The 16,598-nt window shown below is 38.8% G+C and overlaps 1 protein-coding gene and 1 long non-coding RNA gene across 2 annotated transcripts in view; one reads left to right on the plus strand and one right to left on the minus strand.

Moving 5' to 3' along the window:
* The first annotated feature begins 4,624 nt into the window (after positions 1-4,624).
* On the plus strand, positions 4,625-8,502 carry LOC101164996 (forkhead box protein G1). Its single transcript, XM_023963427.2, has one exon. It carries the CDS (start codon positions 4,850-4,852, stop codon positions 6,089-6,091), a length of 1,242 nt encoding a protein of 413 aa, XP_023819195.1. The 5' UTR covers positions 4,625-4,849; the 3' UTR covers positions 6,092-8,502.
* A 672-nt stretch (positions 8,503-9,174) lies between these two features.
* Positions 9,175-16,598, minus strand: part of LOC144984119 (uncharacterized) — a 62,813-nt gene continuing 55,389 nt past the window's right edge. Inside the window, exons 3-4 of the long non-coding RNA XR_013647783.1 lie at positions 14,765-14,850; positions 9,175-9,305 (exon numbers count right to left, since the gene is read on the minus strand). This is a non-coding gene — a long non-coding RNA (uncharacterized LOC144984119). The remainder of the gene's footprint in view (positions 9,306-14,764; positions 14,851-16,598) is intronic.

A 16,598-nucleotide genomic window follows, 5' to 3' on the forward strand; every position in this document is an offset into this window, starting at 1 on the left:
ATGCATCAGTTATGGAGCAGAGCAGGAACCTTGTGGTCCGCCCAACATGTTTTCTACATCAGAAATACGAAATTTTTCAAACAACATTTTTTTTGTCTTATCCTGATTCAAAAACAATTTATATAAAGAAATACTAAAAAAATCCAATTTCAGCTTAATTTTCTTTATACCTTTATACCTTTCTTTATACATCATACCATCATCAGAGAAATGCCACAACATGTTAAAAACAGCAAAAACATCCTTTTTGTCAGAGTGGGTCTTAAAAACATGTTTAAAAAAAAGCAAACATAAATATTTTAGGGGCCAATAAAGTATAATCTTTTAAAAACACACAAAGCAGTTTCATTTTTTTAATGAAAAAGTTATCAAATATTTATATTTTTTATTTTACTTTGTACTTGTCCTGTCCAACAGCTGAGCAAACAGATGTGTTGGGCATATTTTACTTTTACAATATGGGTTATGAATCTTTTGACACAGTAGCTGTATATTTGAATAAACCCCTTTTGTAATTTAGGCTAAATCTTATTCATCTTACTTATATTTGTAAAGGTTTGTTTGTTTGTTGGACAGACAGAAGAGAAAAGAAGAGGAAGAGAGAGGGATGTTGGGTGGGTAGGAGGGTGATTATATAGAAGACGGCTCCAAAAATTTTCACATACGAACATATCATCATGTACACAATACAACTAATGTTCACACACACATACTTATGCCTTCACACCAACACATGTGAAACATTTCATTTAGTCATGCAAACTATTTGTGCAAAGGTGAGATAGTACCTGTGAGTGTTTAGGTTCTTCTGACGTGGATGATAGAATGTAAAAAGAGCAGCAGCAGCCAGGACACCCCCCCCCCCCCCCAAAAAAAAAAGTAAATATCATAAATTAAGGAATCACATTTTATGTTTGACTCCAAAACTCCAAAGAAAATGGAACATTTTGATGGAGGACAGCAGATGCATGAACCTCCCCTGTGACATAAAATGTTCGTGGGAGTCTGAAACAGTTTCCAATGAGTCAACAGGAAAATTAATGAATGGAAATTAGTAAGCATGTGAATTAAATAAACAGGCTGCATATTGCTGTTAAAAATCTCAGTTTTATCTGATGATTTCTTTTTGACTGCAGTTCACAGAGGGATTAACGGGATTACACGTATCAGCCGATTAGTTACCCAACTGTCCACTCATTAAATATGAGTTACGGCGTTTAAAATGGAAGTGACACAACTGTGCATATAAGAAGAGAACATGACGTCAACAGTTTGCATTGAAGGACTGCTGAGGAGGGAGAAACGAGACTGAGTGGACCAGGTGGAGGCAGTTCCATCCAAAATTACATGGTCCAACCAATTTACCCATATTAATGCCTTTTAAATCTAGTACATCCATTAAACTTCCTTTTTCTTTCTAAACTTTCCCATTTTTTGTTTTATCTTTCTTATTGAACTAGAATTAAAAGCAAATTTGAAGGAGAACCTCAGACTAGTACTGGTTCTGGATCCAAAGCGGATCTGTGGTGGATCACGACTTCTGAGTGTTGGATGTGAGGAACTGAATCGTGAAGTGAAGGACCCTGTTTCTTCAGCGGCCCCTCACTCACACCTGCTAACTCCAATCTGTCTTGTTTCGACAATAAGCCTCCAGTAGATGGCGCCCTGTGTTTCCATTAGGAGGCTGAGATGTGCCCCCACACTGGACTGACTGGACAAACCAGGACAAACCCCCTGAGGATTCATCTGCTCGGCAAGTTTTTCGTTCCTCCAAACAATCATGGTGCTTTTTGAGTCTAAGTTTGGAGTGTTTTTCACAATAAAAGCCTTTTTAACCTTTGAAGTTTTTTTTCTTGCTTTTTAATACCTTCAGACTCTATTCATCAAGGCGATGGCAGATGTCCTGCATTACGGGCCTCCACGGAAGCCCAGCTTGCTCCTCCCCTGAGGTCAGCTCCTACCTGTTGCTTCAATGCTCGTGCACGCTCAGAGTTTGGGTCAGAGCCTGCATGGTGGAGTTAAACAGAAACACCATCTGGCTCTGGAACAGTGCAGAGATTTATAACAGCAGATTGGAGGAGGACAAAGTGTGTGTTCGTGGTGGTGGGGGGCAGGGGTCTGTAATCTGGATCTGGCTCTCAGCTTCTGTTGTCAGACAAAACTTCCAGTTGGTGCAAACAAAGCTGGGTGTGTGTCGCTGGCAGCAGCTTCCAGAGTTTGTCATCTCACCAATGATATTTACTGTAAATGTCTTTAGGAGAAATCGTCTCAGACGCACTCAGGTGTGTGTGGACCCCCCCACACACACACACCTAGGACACTGCATGGATGCTTTTGTGTTGGAAACAAAGTGTTTCCGCAGGATTACAGGTTAAAGCTATAATTGAGATTATCATAACCATCAAATCTATTTATAAATTAATCTGAGCTGTAAAAGCTAAACTGTCAATCAAAAGTTTGCAGGGTGTAGTGAAAGTGCATGCAGATGTGGAAAAGATCAATTGTTTCAAATCCGAAGTCTTAACGTTTATTTTTAATCTACTTTACTCAATAAAACTCCAAGTAAGTTTTAAAAATGTGCAGCAAAACATTTCCGAAATACGCGTGCGTGCGTGGGGCAGTCACTCCAAAATTTGTGAGCTCGTGTTCCTTCAGCACCTCGTGCAGCTGACAGATGAGCGCGCGCGGTTTTCGTGTCGTTTGGGTCTTTTCATTTTCGTTTGATTCATCCTCACATCATGTTTCTGCCGGGCGGGGCTTCAGGAGAAATTTAAGTTAAGAGACGTGAACACCTCACCGACGGATTGTAGTGGAAGCCCACGCACGAACACGGGCATGCGCTGTCTCAGGCCGGAGGACGCGCTTCTGCAGCCGTATTTGATGTAATTATTTAAATTTAAGATTGAGGGCTCTATCTTTGTTTATGTTTTTTGTTGAATAAAATAGTTTCAAAAGTTTTCTTTTCCTTCCAAAACTCTCAAAGTCCATTGGCTTAAGCAGCCCATGTCACGGATCTCTGTGTTACAGTAACACAATCAAAGCAACAAAAAAAAAAAAACAACAAAAAAACAAACAAACAACAAGAAACGGTTAGAAAAGCTTAACGTGAAGATGAACTGTTTTTTATACATTTTTTTCTAAAACAAAGAAAATATAAAAACAACATAATGGAAAAGAACAGAAACTGCAACAGGCGGTTTGTTTGAATGTGACTTAATGGAATTTGTAAAAAAAACAAACAAAAAAAAAAGCCTGAACGAATACTTGTCATTTAGTGAAAAATTAAAATAAACACAGACCAAAATATGAATATAAACAAAAACACAGAAGCATTGAAAAAAATGTAATAAAAGTTCAAAACCGACCCAAAAAGTATGCAGGAGTCGCATCGCTGTGTATGTGACATTGATTTAAAAAAAATAGTCATTTATAATTTAGATGTATTTTCTAACTATAAAACTGGAGTTATAACAAAATTAAAAGGAACATTCAAATTTTAGGCCTCATAGTAAAACCTTTATCAATTTTTATGTTAAGAAAATAATAAAATAATAATTTATTAAAACAGAGACTTGGTTTGAATGTATTGGTGAATAAAACTGGTAAAGTCCACATTTGCATTGCAATCTTTTCCTTACTAAGGGTAATATAATAATTTATTAGCTTTAAAATATTAATAATAATACAAATTCTTGATAACATTCTAACAAAGAACATGTATTTATAGATCAATTAAATTTTTGTAATTATTATTTCATTTTTATGTATTTAAATAAATACAATAGCTGCCACCTTTCCCACGTTCTGTAATGATTTTTTTCCTCTAATGACATTGTTTTACGTTTTGGCATCTATTAAGTTCATAAAGTTTATTTAATTTTCTATAAATTCAGTTTACATTTCTTTGGCCTTACTGACAGAAAAATAATATCAAGAAACTTACACACATATTTTGAATTAAAATAAAAAGCTTTTATTACAACATGGAACTAATATAATAACACGTTTATTTATTTATTGTCATGTTAACTACACCTATAGGAGGCGCTCTTGTTACAGCGTTAAGTTGAGGCTTTTCCTCCACACGCACACTCGCACCGTGCGTGTAGGCGCCCAAAACCTCCCGGCACAGTGATTGTTACTAGAAAACAATGGCGGCGCGCTCACATCTCCAAACAAGCCTGCATCGTGCGCGTGCACACGGAGCGTTTCTAGTGGTAAAACAATAAACACTGAGGCGCTTGCCCATAACGGCCTGTGCGCTTTATTGAACGCACGCCTCACACACACACTATGAAGTGGTAGTGCGCTTTTACGCACAAACTCAGGGTGGTTTACTCATTCAATGCGCGCATGTACGTGCGTGAGAAAGGCCACAGTCGCATAGTGGGAATTTCGTGAGCGTGCACGCGCGTAAATACCAAAACGCGGACTGATTACTGCGCGCGTGGAAAGAAAAGATGAAAGGTTTCTGTTGCTGGAGACTGTAAAGGTCGACTGCGCGTGAGCTCGGAGAAACGGAGACTGAGGGAAGAAGCGCGCAGAGGATTTGTCAACAAAGAAGCTCCTCCTCTCTGTGACGCAGCCCACGATTCGGAACCTCCTTAATTACTAATTTCTCTACATTCAAGCCGCGATTGCTCCCTCCTCCCCCCTCTCTCTCCCCACTCCCTCCATCCACGCTCCTCTCATCCTGACCCTCCTTTCTCTCGGTGTCTTTCGTTTCCAGCCCGGATAACGGAGGCGGACGAGGTTGGAGTAACTGTAAATACTATTTTTTTCCTTATTATTATTTATTCTCCGGGGATTCTTTTTCTTTTCTTTTTTTCTTTCTTTCTGGCCACCGGGCATGGAAGATGTAAAGGACCCGCCGACCGTCCACCGGTCCTCCTCCTTCAGCATCAAGAGCCTCCTGCTGCCCTCCAAGTGCGACCGCTCGGACTCGGTCTCCGCCGCCACAATCGTCCCGGTGAACCTCTGTCCGTCCCCGGAATCAGACTCCGACAAGTCGCTGGAGCCGGCAGAGGTGGACTCTACCGCCGCGGCTCTAGAGCCCGACAAAGTGGAGAAGGAGGATCAGGGGCTCGAAGAGGAGGAGGACGGAGGGGGAGGCGGCGGAGGAGGGGACGACTCCAAGGCAGCAACGGAGCAGAACGGCAACGGCGGCAGCAACGGGAAAAACGGGAAGTACGACAAGCCGCCTTTCAGCTACAACGCCCTGATCATGATGGCCATCCGGCAGAGCCCCGAGAAGCGGCTCACGCTCAACGGCATCTACGAGTTCATCATGAAGAACTTCCCGTACTACCGGGAGCACAAGCAGGGCTGGCAGAACTCCATCCGGCACAACCTCAGCCTGAATAAGTGCTTCGTGAAGGTCCCCCGGCACTACGACGACCCCGGGAAGGGCAACTATTGGATGCTGGACCCGAGCAGTGATGATGTTTTCATCGGAGGGACCACTGGGAAGCTCCGCCGGCGCTCCGCCACCTCCCGGGGGAAGCTGGCCATGAAACGCGGGCTGCGCTTCGCTCCGCTCGGGCTGGGGATTAACGAGAGGGCGAGCAACCCGCTGTACTGGCAGATCTCGCCGTTTCTCTCCCTTCATCATCATCATCACCACCACCCGCACTACAACGGATCCTCGCCCGGCTTCCTGAACCAGGCGGCCGGCTACGGCTCGCTGCTGCCCGCCGTGGAGCAACTGAACAACGGGGAGCTGGGGCGCTCCATCCTCGGCGGCTCCGCCGCGGGCGCGCTGGGTTTAACGAACACTTACGGCATGAACACGTCTCCCGTGGGCCTGCTGTCCGGACAGACCGCCGGCTACTTCGTGTCGGGGAGCCAACACGCCGCTGCGGCGTCCGGCCCCCCCGGTGGAGGCCCCCCACCTCCGCCTCATCCTGCGCAGCACCTCCAGCAGGGCGCACCGGCGTTCGGCGGGCTGTCGAGCAGCAGCTCCCCGCAGTCCCTGCTATCGGACTCGCTGAGGACCAGCTCCCTACCGGCCTTCTCCCCGGGCATGTCCGCGGGCTTCCCCGGGGTGCTGTCCCACCAAAAGAGGGTGACTCCTAACGCCTTCCTAAACTGAGCCTCCCCTTCTCCGGCAAAAAGGAGGACGCACGAGGAGGGACGTCACGTAAAAGGGAGAAGACGATTGGGGGGGAGGGGGCATCATTTATCGACTGCAAAACCATACTTGCAGTTTTTTGGCCATATTCCGTCCGGAAGTGACGCGGGTTTATCTGGATTATTTTTCTGCGCTTTGGACTTAAAAAAGGGAGAAACGTTTTGTTACCGCGGGTTGTACAACTGTAAACTAGACTTGCCAAAGGTAACACTATAAGTATATTTCAAGCTATTTATATCTTGTACAAAGATTTTCAGGACTTTCTTCTAGTTGTTTATTTATGTTTTGTATTTATTGTACAATGTATTTAATTTTTGCTCAGTGTGTTCTCTCAGTATTAAGACAAGTCGTTTAAACTAAGACAATCACAGGGTTGATAACTATTATTTATGAATTTTGACTCAATCAAAAGGAGGAAAAAAACAAGACCATGAAAAAAATGTTTTTAGTTTTATTTTATTTGAGAGGAAAGAACTTCAGAAAAAAGTTTGTGAGTATAGGAATAATTAAATGACGCCTTAAAAGCAGCAGGAAAAGAGTAAATCAGGGTTTTTCAGGAAAAAAAGCCTACAATTCATATCTTACTCAGGTTTAACCCCGAACAGGCCTAATAATAATAAGATGATATAAATGATGATTATGGTGACAATCAAAGTCTTTCCGTGAAGAGTTTCCTTCCAAAATGCGAATATCCAATCAGAAGACGCCCCAGCCACACAAACAGCTCTTATCTTTTTTGGAAAAGAACTCTTCCCGTGAATTTTATGCAAGTCTTTCTGTTTCCAACACTGTCCCTGACCCATTTGTATTCGTGAGCGTGCGGGTGTTCAGGCCTGTAGGCTGGGGAGAAACCCTCCTGCGCATGTGCGCACACGCACCTACCCCACCGTCGGTTCAGAGATGACACCTTTGCTGACCCGCTGATCCGCTTCGGCAACTCGGAGAGGTTCCGGGTCCCCACGAAAACACATTCGTACGTGTACACGCACATGCAGTGCGCAAACAAGCGGCGCGCTTTCCCCGCAGCCTTCCTCTTTGGATATAAAGGATACATAAAAACGCAGTTTGCGCACTTTTTCCGGCTTTTCCGCCAAAATAAATGCAAAACTGAAACCGCCGCAGATCTCTGATCGCTGAAATTGCACGACAATCAAAAGCCTAGAAAAGTGTTGAATCCGCTGCACTATTTTGCATTTTATTTTAATATTATTTCATTTCTTCAGTGACAGAAATGCAAGAAGCTTCATGTTTCTTTAAAAAAAAACTTACAGCGCACTCAAAATGACGAAACACTCACGTTTTTCTAAAAAAATCAATTAAAAACTTTCACAATTTTTTTTTTCATTTAACCTCATTGAACTTTTTTAATTTAACAAACTCCATGGACTTATTTTTCGTTGTGCCTAAAGCTCAAAGCAGGGAAAAAATAAAATAACACACAAATAAACTAAATATTAATGTAGACTCTAATAAGCATGTAAAACAAGTCCTTCGTTTTGACACTCCAAGTTGTCTGGAAATACAATTTATTGATTAAGAATGCCAACTTAAAGTTGAACTTGTAGAAACAGTTGAAAAAATCACACTAACAGTCATTTATAAACCAATTTAGATTTTTTTTATTAACTTTTGTATCAATTGAAAGTTTTTCAAGCATAACTTGTGGGTTTAAAAGAGGTAAGAAAATAGGTTGAAAAGTAAGTGTTTTTGCAGGAACATTTTTAAAAAGTGAAAAATATGTTTACGGAAATTTTCCACTTGAATCTCTGAATCACTGCAGTATCGATCGGTGGGCATTGATCTCATGTCAGCACAGTTCCAACGGGCTGACGGCCTCTGCTTCTGCAGACACTCTGCGCATAAAAGCTTTATAGGCAATAAACAAACAAAAACAAAAATAGTTCTGATGAGAAATACCTTCAGTGGTGGCAGGAGTGGATCTTCTCCCTTATTCTCACATGAATGAAAGGCCTTGGGCCTTTTGATGGAGGTGACACGTAATTGGGACTCACTGTTTTCTGAATTAGGTTTTTCAAAATAAAGTCCTGCATCTGCCAAGTAACTGCCCCCCCCCCCCCCCCGCATCTCACACCTCCACACTCAATCAGGAAGCTAACAAAAACAAGGTGAGCAGATGTCAACAAAATAAAAGCACAAGAAGCAGTGGGGCCTCATGCGGTCAGGTTGTGCGTGTATTTTCGTCCCCCCATTTTATGTTTGTACAAAAACATTGCTTTGCAGATTTGTTTGTTTTTAATTTTTTGCACTTTTGTAGTTAGTGTTCACCCGTACGAAGTGTGTAACGTCTGTTCTGTTGCTGTTTGTTTGTTTTTCAGAGAAACTAAAATTGATTAAAAAGGATGAAACCGGAAGCTGTTTCTGCCTGATGATGTGTTCAAAGCCCCTTAGGACGGCTCGGACAGATGAAAAAAAAAAAAAAAAAAACTTGAAATTTCAGGCCTTGAAACTGCTTTGCGTAAAAGCAGGAAAAACTTATAACAAAAATCAAAATAATGTGCATATTCTTCTATTATTAGCACAGAATCATTTATAAAGGGTATTTTGGTGCAAACAATACAATAATAATATTGTCTCTCATTCGTTTTTTTTAATCATTCTTTTAGTCTGAGTCCACAGAGGACTTTTAGGGGGATTTGAAAAATCCAGTCCTTTTCAAATTTTTATATGTTTAAAAAGAGCTGACTGGAGGTTTATTTTTTTCTAATTTCTTTTAGAAATGTTTAATCCAGATTTCTATAACATTTTTTGTTTGATTAAAATATTTTTATTTATTCCAGTGTATGAATCAATGTTCTAATTTTAACTTCCTATATCCTGACAAATTTTATGTTAAGTCAGCAAGTTTATTACCTATCTTCTTTTACATTTTACTACGCATTTTCTTTTTTTTTCTTTTTTTTGTGTCCATCTGTCCGGCATGTTTTGGGACATCATTTATGATAAGAATAAAAGTGCAAAAGCTGCTGCTCTTCAGGTTTGTGTTCTTTTGAGTCCCTGATGTTGCTCTGATGTAGCATTTGGCTCATTTTTGTGGTTCCTGATCGCTTTGTCCCTTTAGTCTGATTTCACAGGGATCCCCTCTCAGCTGCAGGAGGATGCAGCCGAGCGTTGCATCATGTGACGAGTCCACTCATTAATATTCAGCTGTAGCGACCTAGAAAAAAAAGACATTGAAAAGATCAAGAAAAAAAGATAGTGACATGAGAATTAGACGTGCAAATGTTTAGCTTTGTTGATCGCAGAGTTCTGAAATTCAATCGGATCTGTGGAATGAGTAATTTTTGTTTTTCATTTTTAATTCTAATGCATTTTTTTCACACATGACACTAATTTGAGAGTATCGCATCAATTTTTGTTATTGAAAATTAAATATATACTTAAATAAATGTTTTAAATAATTTGCTATGGCATTAATTTAATAGGTCACTATGAAAAAATATCTGTAAACTTTGTGATATAAGAAGTTTTAGACCGCAGAACTCAATTATTTTAAATGATATTACTTTTTATTTAATTACAAATTGTCAGGAAAGTTCACTTTTTAAACTGTTAACTAACTATTTAATAATTATTAATGTTTTATTTTTAATTGGACTACAATATGCAAAACGTTGACAAGCAATGAATTTACAAATGTGAGAAGCAGAATGTAGCAATAGCATCACAACATATCAATTTAGAAAAACAAAAACTGCAGAGAAATAACATTTATAGAAACTTTTACTATTAAACACAGCAGATTTTTATAGAAAAAAAAGTCTGTGATTGGTTTGGCACCTCCCTGGGTTTGGCCTTCTGAGTGAATTATTTGCTTTTGTGGAGGCCCCATCCATAGAGCTGTTTAGGAGCCACCAGTCTGTTAAACTACAATGGAGACTTTTTTAAAACTGTGCTGACGTTCCTCAATGATCCGTCACACTGGAGGAGCCAAACAGTTTGGGTAACTTTTGATATAAAAATCAAGCAATTTAACTAATAAAAAAACAATACTTTTTAAAAGTTCTCAACACATCAGTAAACAACTCAAAAGTGGAGTAAATATTTTCATTAAAAAGGAAATTGGGCCAGATGCAGTAGAAAATTAAATTATTTTTAAATGCAATAAAATACAGCCTTCATGCCAGCATTTATGTTAATGCACAAACAACAAAACATAGAAGTTCTTTTGCACTACAGACTAAACACAAACCCATGAACTGAATGTGGAACCACAACAAGCCATCATTCCCTTATCAAAGTAACCTTTTTTCTTTACAGGAGAGCTCCTCCAAACCAAAGGAAAAATATGTAGATTGAACTTTAGGAAATTGTTATGAAATAGATGAGATGACAAAAGCATGTGGGACATCAAAACCTTCTCCCCTTGATCTAAGCAAGACTTTGGTCGGTCAGTCCGCTGGCAGACTGCAGGCCTTAAAAAGTTTCAGGGTAGTGTGAAAAATGATTTCCTCGACTTTCAGTCAAAAGTATTTATTTTATTTTAAGGGCAAAAAACCTTTTCTATCAGTTACACTTCTGTTACAATTTTTGAAGGGAAGTTCCACCTTTGTTTAGTTCAAACCAGTTATTATGTGAAAACCTTTTCTTATAAACAAACAAAATATTTTTTGACTGAATTAACAAAAATATTGAAAATAAATTAGGTTGAATCAAATGTTGTAATTATTTTAACCACGATTTTGTGAATCTAAATTAATTTAGTAAATTTCACAGTGAAGATACATTTGTTTTTATTGCTAATTGATGTTTATTTTACCAGTTTTCCTCGCCATTTTGCTAATTTCTTTCTTTATCTTACCTTCCTCTTGCTCTGAAAAACAACAAAAAAACAAGCAGCTGTCAGTCGCTCTGTCCGACTGACAGCACCGCCATTCCTACAGTTAGTCTGCTGAGTTGGACAAAAACATGCAACAAAAAACTTTACTCAGTTTTCTTTACAAATATTAGCATTTTGTTTTAAATGTAAAAAAAAAGGCAAGATTTTTTCAATTAAGGAAATACTAAAAGAGAAAAAAGCATAGCCATGTGAAACTGGACATATAATCTCGGGGCAGGAAAAAAAAAAGTGGGGCAGAATGATTTGTGTCCCCCAAACAAACAACCTGAAAACTAGCAATAATTATACACCACAAAATAAAGTGAGTTTTAAGGAGTCCACAAATTTAAGCTCTAAATGAATCAATGATCTAATAACACCACACACAGATACACACACGCACACACAGACACATATACACACAGATACACAGTCATCATGACTTAAAAAATCAAAAGCCAATAAAAAGATCTTTGAAACCAGACTGAAATTAACTTCATTGCTAGTTTAGAATCCAACTTGAATGAGAGAATGAATTGGAAATTGCTCCTCACTGAAACCTGCTCATAGTGGTCTTTTAATGAACTGCAGCAGCTGGTGTTTTTTTGGAGTTTGCATAAAATTTCTGGACACAAGAAAACAATGCCTTAAAATAACTGCATTGTTTCCATCGGTTGTGCTCTACTCATTATGAGCTCCTGGGCCACATGTGGCTGGCGGACCCCTATTTGAATAGCCCTGTATTAACTTGTCTGTACAAATACCAAGCCGGTGAAGCAGATTGTTGGGTAGGTTTTGAGGAAGGAAATGCTGATAATCAGCCTCATTGTATTAGCCTATGTCTGCTAATGCCCAGCTGAGGAAATTCATGGGTAACAAACTCGGTTGAATGAAGAAGTCCACGAGTTACCAGCTCTGGTTTATCATCTGTCAGATTTGTAGTTTGCTTCAGCAGACATTTAGCTTTCGGCAGCAGAGATCTAATGTTGGCCATCTGCTCTAACGGTTTATTTTTGTCTCGCTAGCATTACAATCTCTCTGTTTCCCCCGTTACCCAACATGTCAGTGAGAATTTACAAAAATCTACCTTTACACTGGATAGACTTATGGGAGTGACGTCATTCCTTCCATTGGGTTTGTCCATTTCACGTATTTGTGATATATTTAAAAGAACAGCACTATGTTTCACCATATATTTAGTTTTAAGAATTCAGGAAATAATGTGACTGACTTAAATCCTAAACAAAAGTTATAACCCACGTACAATAAAGGACGCCAAAGAACGTTCAGGGAAACAAAGGTGGAAATAACTGTGGTGCTGGGACTCATCAGAGCCCAAAAACAAAGCTCAAAGAATAAATAATAAGGGAATCCAAAAATACAAGTGGTTTGTCGTGTGATATCATTAAATTACATTAAATTAAATTAAATCCAATTAATTGAATTGAAATTAAATGAAAGATAATGCATAAATAATAAAACAGGACGTTAACTTTAAATGTAAGTGCGCTTTTTTCATTGTTGGAGTCTCATGCACAGACATGGAAGATACAATTATTATGTACACATTTTGTACATTAAGATGACAAACAAACAGCCAAGTGTTCATGGTCTGAATCAGACTGAAAGCTGTGAATCAAATCAAATCAAATCAAATCAAACTTTATTTATAAAGCACTTTTCATATATAAATATAACACAAAGTGCTTTACATTAAAACACAACAAAATATAAAAACAAGCATTGACGATTTAAAAATAAATAAAATAAAAATAAATAAATAAATGGGGCCCCCCTCCCCGTACCTAGCCCCCCACTCCTTTCACACCTCCCACCCCCTAAGTGATGGCAAAGGACAATGAGAAATAGGCTGAGCACAAAAAGAGGATGCTGGAGCTTCACAGGCGGGGACCGCTCCACCACAGCTAAGTGGTGATGCAGGTCCCCATCTAGAGCTGCAGTGGCTGAACAGCAGCCGACCCAGAAGGAGGGGTTCCAGCTGAGGAAGCACCGGAAATAAAAATGAATAAAAATGAGAATAAACAAGTAAAAATATTGATAAAAACGATAAAACATTAAAATAAGGTAAATTAAAATAACGCGTTAAAATCAGATTCAAGTTCATAAAACAAGATAAAATGGATAGATAAATAAATAAAATAAAAAGTACATATAAATAAATAAATAACTGAATAAATACATAAAAGTAGTAAAAAATTAGCTAAAAGCCAGGTTAAAGAGATGGGTCTTGAGCCTTTTCTTAAAAGCATTAATGTTCTCTGCGGCTCTCAGGTCCTCTGGCAGACTGTTCCATAAACGGGGACCATAGTGCTGAAATGCAGCTTCTCCATAGGTTTTAGTTTTTACAGTTGGAATGGTTAACAGACCAGTGCCAGAGGATCTCAGGGTCCGCGAGGGTTCATACTTTACTAAAAGATCTGATAAATAAGAAGGCGCAAGACCGTTAAGACATTTAAAAACTGTTAAAAGTATCTTAAAATCACACCAGGCATGTTACACGTGTTCAAGGATGTGTTAAACGCTGGTTCTTCAGCACAAATTTAGTCAATAGTGTACACACTGAATGAGCAAGGAGGGGCTTTTCCTTCTTTTCAACTGTGTACCAGCGCATGTCCACCACCTACAGTTGGAAGAGGCTTGCTGTGAAATGTCAAAGCGGTAAAAATCTCACAAATCTTTCTTTCACAGCTCTATTCTGATCTATAAAAGACTTGCTGTCATATTTTTCAGTAATTATTCATTTCTCCTGCATGATCAATTTTCAAACGGTTGGCACTTTCGTAAATTAAAGGGGACGCTATCTGTACGCCACTGTCAAATTGAAATCTTTGATTGGTCAAAGTTCAACCTGCATGTTTTGAACGTAGGGCTCAAAAATGGTTTTAAAAAGGCAAATAGCAATGTGTGAACCTGAGACTTTTGAACACAGAAGCCCAAAATGCACATTTATATGCAACTGCATGGAGTTTTCATTGGAAGTGCCTGGAATAACTACTAAATACTATACAGAATAAAACTAAATACTAGTTCAACAATGAAACACAAAGATCAATGTTTCCATGTCCAGAAGTGACTCCGACCTTCTAAATAAACACCAGCGCTTGGTTTTTGTACCAATATAAGTTTTGTGCAGGATGATCGCTCACTCTAGAAATGGCAGCTTCATATTTACAGTACAGCCAAGAGGAGAACGTTAATCAAGTTTTCATCCAAAGAAATCCCAACCCAGAAGAAAAAATGTCCTCTAAGGGCTAAAGAGACCGCAGACTCCTTTCTTATTCCCTGTTTTCCACCTCAAAGTCTTCAACAAAGCGCACTCAGTTATCACAGTGCAGCCCATCAATTTTACATGTGGGTATCTGCTACGCAGCTTTACAGTGTTATTATTTCATGCTAACCTTAAATGCTAAAAGCTTTCTGACAATTACTTTGCGTATACGTCAAAATATTTACTGCACGTTTTCCCATAGTCAGAGAAACAGGATAATAAAGAAGAAAAATAATTCAGACCTACATGTATGTACCACAAGAAAAGTATTTTTAAGGTAAAAACATGTTTTTTGGGATAATTCCATTTTTAAAGCTATATTATTTACAAGTATTTGATTTCTTGTGTTATTTTTGGTATGATTTTTTTTAAAGTCACACATCTATTGTAATAAAGCATCTATGCTTTATTTTTCAGCTTCCACTGAATCTATGTCTGTAGGTGCACAGTCACCTGGATGTTATCACTGATGTTTGTGATTTTTAAACCCAGTGATCCTGACACCCACCTATGTCCAGCGGGACGAGCAGCCATTGAGTCTTTCAGGGTGACCTCTGACCCGGAACGAAGTTAATCTTCACTCAACAGTTGTTTCTAAAGCAAACAAGAATAAAAATGATCAATAAGAATATGAAAACATTCCTAAAGATGTTAAAATACTGTAGTTTTAAATATTAAAATTATATTTTAACCTAGCTTTTTGTACTGACTTTTTCAGTTGCAATTCTAGAAATGATTTGTGTTTTGCCGCAGTTTAATTTGTTTTTTTTTCTGTCGAACAAACATAGAAATTCTGTTTTGACCATCAGCCAGAGTAAACTTTATTATCAATCAATATTTATTCATATTTTTTAGTCAAATATAAAAGTATTATTCATCCCCCTTTCCATTTTCTGAATTTAAAATTAATTTAGTTTTTATTTATGAAATTTAGCAACACTTCAGAACAACAACAAGATTTGAACATTTATGAAGTTCAACTGCATTCGCTGAAAATCCAGAATGTTTTTTCCAAATCTGACCCCATGTTTTTGTTTCTTTTTTGAAGTTCTAGCTTAAAAAACATTATATCTGTGATCATTTTCAATTCAAATTTAAGGTGCAACACTTTGGCCGAATACGAATTCTTCCCCCACGGCTTCTCCCTACCCCTACATTTAGCCCTCCAAACGGAGAGTTATAAAAAAACAGCATCTTCTAATTCAGACATTACTCCCACTCGATGACGTCATCAACAGTCGCTGGTCTTCCACATTAGCACGTAGCTGCTAGCGCTCGGAAAATGCACAGCAACATCAGTTTTATAACTGTAAGACGCCATGCTAAAGCAAAAAGTCATGTCTTACAATTAAATGTAAACTTCTGTGCTTCAGAGCACACCCACATGAAGAAATGCATAACATCTCTCCACGGCACAGCTCGACGCAGATTACCCTAGCGGCAGGGGAATTGAGAGGATATTCCCTTCAAAAAACACAATTTTGGACACCCCATCACTCCAAAAGCCCCAACAATTGGAGGGATAGGGAGAAGCCAGAGGGGTAGAGAACAATTTGCATTGAGCCTTTGATTTCCTGTTTGAGAAAGAAAAAGTCACATCAGTTCATCAAGTAACCACTAGGTGGCTGGTTGCAAACTAAGTCAATCTCAAGTAAAGATGGTTTAACATTAAAACAGAAAAAAAAAACTTAATTTGTAGTCTGGCTTCTACGTTTTTCTTGGTTAGATGTTCTGAACCTAAATGTAGTCAGAATCCCCGTGATGGTGACATGGTGAACTGACCTGGCGCTTGTTTCTTTTAGTTTACTGTACATACAGAATTCATACCTACATAACACACGCTCTCTGAACTACTGTAATTCTTACACGATGAATCAGTTAACTATGATTCAGAGAAAAGCAGTTTTACACCATTGTAACGTTGCAAAGCAGCTCCACAACAGAATCCGCTGATTGACGTTGATTTTGTTATTAATTCACTACTGGAAAGTGTTGCATTTCAGCATAAGGTTGCCTTTCTCTGCTGGTTGAAGAGTCACAGTAGTCGAAAAACTGTCAACAGAGAGCAAAAGCTCTGCTGTTAAAGAGTTAAGGAAGAGATGTGTTTCCCGTTTGAATATTTTGCAACTGTCGTCAAGAAACAACGCACAAACGTTATGGGAAATTCCCTTGGGTTGACATATATGTGCACCTTCAACTCTCTTCAAAACAGTGTTGAATGCAAAATGGTTTTGAAACATCTTCATCGTTTTGGAAATTGTATGTACTTGTTGAATTTCCAGAAACATTATAGCGAGGCTTTGTGAACCACACATGGAAACTGAGAACTCGTGCAAGTAATT

This window comes from Oryzias latipes, chromosome 15 (assembly GCF_053564925.1).
Source record: "Oryzias latipes strain Hd-rR chromosome 15, Olatipes_Hd-rR_3.1".
Classification (NCBI taxonomy): Eukaryota; Metazoa; Chordata; class Actinopteri; order Beloniformes; family Adrianichthyidae; genus Oryzias; species Oryzias latipes.

Coding starts and splice junctions, on each gene's coding strand:
- LOC101164996 (XM_023963427.2), top strand. CDS start 4,850: ATGGAAGATGTAAAGGACCCGCCGACCGTCCACCGGTCCTCCTCCTTC.